We start from the raw sequence: 3,739 nt of genomic DNA on the forward strand, positions 1-3,739 counted from the left end.
AGCGAACTGTTTTGCCACCAGCTCCTCAATTGTCGTTTCGCCAAGATGGAAGTCACGTACCTGGTTATACCATTGGGGCAGACGGGATCAAGCCCGACGCTGACACACTCCAAGCTGACCTAGCTTGGATGGAAGCCCTTACCAATATCACACCGTTCCGTCAATTCCTCGGCACAGTCAACCACTGCAGAATGTCCATGGGGCCTGAATATGCTGTCTTTCACATGCCTTTGGTCGAAGTCCGATTTCGTAAGGCATCCTGCGCATACACAGGCGGTCAAGGCACTCAAACAGCTGCTCATTGACTTCAGAACACTGCATGTCCCTGACAGGGCGGAGCCATCCAAGCTTTACACCGATGCTCGCGGGTTTGTGATCGGCGCCATTCTGCAACAGGATGAGAAGCCTCTCGGGTTCCTCAGCCAGGCGATTACAGATAGGCAGCAGCGCCGTTCCATTTACGGCAAAGAGCTCCTTGCTCTAGTATCCGCTCTAGGCAAATAGAAGCGCTTATCCTCCGCAACCCATATCATCGCCTACATCGATAACCAGAACCTCGAACCTCTCCAGAGACTCTTATCCAACAAACGCCGAAGGGGGGTGACTGCGAGATGGCTCGAATTCCTCGCCAACTTTCAGCAGCTGAAGATCACCTATGTGCCCTAACAACGCACTAAGGCTGCGGTATNGAATTCCTCGCCAACTTTCAGCAGCTGAAGATCACCTATGTGCCCTAACAACGCACTAAGGCTGCGGTATCGCAATCCTGTCCACCCGACTCCCCTTCCTTCGGACCGTCGCCTCTCTTGTCGCCATGCACGTGCGTCGGCCTCCACAGCCATCGGATGCCCCACCGTTGACCACTTCGCCCTTTTGCACGCGAGGCTGCCGTTACAATTACCGCATGAGAGCCTGTCTTCGTCGTGCACCATAGATGCCTGACATCAGTTCCGAGTCACCCAGAACTCTCCCCCCCCCCTCTATCGCTTCCTTCCTCTGTTCTTGCGATCGAGACTGTATATCCTTCTGCCCTGGATTTACGCACACTGTCGCCACTGTACTGGAGGTTCCTCAGTCTCTCATGGCTCCTGCTCTCAGCGAAGACCCACTTCTCAGGCCTGGGTGGCGGCCTTCAAGACCACAGCTCAAGCAAATGGTAACCTAGTGCCTGTCGAGCAGGCTAAATGTCGTTTGTCGNGGCCTTCAAGACCACAGCTCAAGCAAATGGTAACCTAGTGCCTGTCGAGCAGGCTAAATGTCGTTTGTCGTTCACATTCACCTTCCTGTATCTGCGAGTATGTATTAAAGGCTTGTGGAAAATCTGTGTGCCGCAGCTCCCCGAATTCCTTGCCCGGGTCCTCCAGTCGCACCATGATAATATCACTCTGGGTCACCGTGGCGAAGAGAAGACTTACCTAGCCGTCTGCGGACATTTCTTTTGGTCCAGCGTGCACGCCTATTCTAACTCGTACTTAGTGTCCTGAATGCAATGCAAGTCATCGAAAGCCCTTTGTGAACACTTCAACCGCTTCGCATCCCGCCCAGAGGATGGAGCCACGTCTCACTGGGCTTCATTAACGCTCATCCCCGCAGAGAGCAGGACCGCCATGTGTTCATCATGAACTCCCTTATGAGTGTGGATCATTCCAGTAACACCATTAGGGCAATCTCAACAGAACAAACCGCATAGCAGCTGGCAGAACGCCTGGTCGGCTTTGATTCTCCAATGCCACCATCACGGATCGCGACCGACGTTTCAGTCGGTTCGTTGAGGGCAGCTCTCTAAGCACTTTAAANATGCCACCATCACGGATCGCGACCGACGTTTCAGTCGGTTCGTTGAGGGCAGCTCTCTAAGCACTTTAAACTCCACTACGCCGTCTCCACCTAATACCGTCTGTAGACCGCTAGCCAGAAGGAATGAGTGAATCGTACCCTCGAGCAGATGGTACCCACGCACATTCAGACCGAAGAGCGTGACTGCGAACGGCAGCTTCCCGTACTGAGTCTCGCATGCACTACCAATAGCCACTCTTCAACTGAGCTCAGCCCCCTCGAGGTTATAATCGCGGTGAACCCGATCAGAGCGGGGGAGCTAGACACCGTAGAAGCTCTAGCTCTCAAGCCCTATGACAAAGCTGTTCCGTCGCTCTTGCGACCAAGCCGAAACGCATATCCTTCAAGCTAATTGGGACGCAAAATACCTACAAAGATGCACGACAGAGCTCCCCTTTGTCTCCGATATCTTTGATATCGGAGACAAAGGGTAGCACAGAAGTTTCCACCTCCAGCCAAAAAACACTTTCTGTAGGATTCAAGTCGCGCTTTTGCAACCCGTTCACGGTCAAGGAGCCGATCGACAATGTCCCATACGGTTTTGCCCCTGCTCCTACCTATGAGTGCTAGGATGACTTTCACGTGTCGTAGGTCATTCCTGACAGCCCCAGATATCCCAACATGGTTTCTCATGCAGCAGCATTTGGCTGGCTGCGCGTGCCCGATGCCCCCGGCAACTTGATTCACCACTGCGTGGTGGACTGCATCCTCGATAAGCGTGGCGAAGGTTCGGAGGCACAGTTACTAGTCAAGTGGCGTAGTGCCGCTGATGGCTGGGCTACGTGCGAATCGGCATATCCTCTTCAAGGCTGAACAGCACTCCTCCAGGCCTGTAGACGGCGATACGCACGCTTAGCCTGTCAGGCTCGTTCGCGTACCTCCATGGTACGTCCGCCAGCATTCTAGTTCCTTTCTGCCGCAGGTTTCCTTTTCAGGGGTCACCAGCTCCAGACCGAGCCCCGCTCTCCCCCCAAAACCAATTCCCCCGGCAGGGGAACGCGCAGAATATGACTCCACCGGTTTCCTACTGTTTCTTACGTTTCTGCGCTTTTGCGCACGTCAAACCACCAAACACGTGCAGAGGGGGGGAATATTGTACAGCTTCGGCACCACAATGCTTTAGGATCGGTTTCGAGGGGAGTGTAGAGGTCTTTCATGGACACAACTTTAGGTACTGAGTTNACAATGCTTTAGGATCGGTTTCGAGGGGAGTGTAGAGGTCTTTCATGGACACAACTTTAGGTACTGAGTTTTGTTGTTATTGTTGTTGCACATGAGTCAGTTTAGCGGCTGCCCGTTAGAGTGGAATACCGCCAAGCACCCACCGGAGGGAGCAACCCGCGAAAGTGACGCACTCTACAGCAAGACCCTCAAGCATTCAAGGGACTGGGGTCTATCACTGGGAGCACTCCTGGCATGCTTAACGGTCACGAACATTTACACCGGACCAAAACTTCGTTTCTCATAATTCCTGGTTGTTCATTCGGTATATAAACAATAAAATGTTTTATTGTTCAGAAAAAACGTTATGTATCGTCTTTTCAGCGATAAGGCGTTATTCTACCTGCTTCCAGTTCGTTCTGGAGCAGCCCTGCAGAAGCCTACAGCGTGCAACCCCATTATGTGTCCAGCGGTCGCATGCGCAACGCCAAACCCGAGCTTAGTTTCCTACATATTTCGATTGACCACTGAGGTTTAACTTTGCTTATGGCCCTCCCTACGTGAATTGGATGCATCACGAGTTCCTTGTCTTCCTATCAGCTAGTTAGTGTTGCTCTCGGTTGTAGCGGAAGTACGACACTGTCTTCGGTTTCAGTAAATTCCGTCGTTATTTTATTATCCTCGAGGAGATATTGTCTTACTAATTCCTTCGATTCGAAACCCAGAGTTATGGATATAAATT

The 3,739-nt window shown here is 52.2% G+C and overlaps 1 protein-coding gene across 1 annotated transcript; it reads left to right on the forward strand.

Moving 5' to 3' along the window:
* Positions 1-1,945: 1,945 nt before the first annotated feature.
* EMH_0061990 (uncharacterized protein) lies at positions 1,946-2,847 on the forward strand (the record flags this gene model as incomplete). The annotated part of the gene is made up of 3 exons (XM_013497986.1): positions 1,946-2,071; positions 2,428-2,563; positions 2,759-2,847. The coding sequence occupies 3 exons, from the start codon at positions 1,946-1,948 to the stop codon at positions 2,845-2,847; spliced, it is 351 nt and encodes a 116-aa protein (XP_013353440.1).
* Positions 2,848-3,739: the final 892 nt, after the last annotated feature.

The sequence above is a fragment of the Eimeria mitis genome, genomic scaffold (genome assembly GCF_000499745.2).
Source record: "Eimeria mitis Houghton genomic scaffold, Emh_scaff3072, whole genome shotgun sequence".
Taxonomy (NCBI): Eukaryota; Apicomplexa; class Conoidasida; order Eucoccidiorida; family Eimeriidae; genus Eimeria; species Eimeria mitis.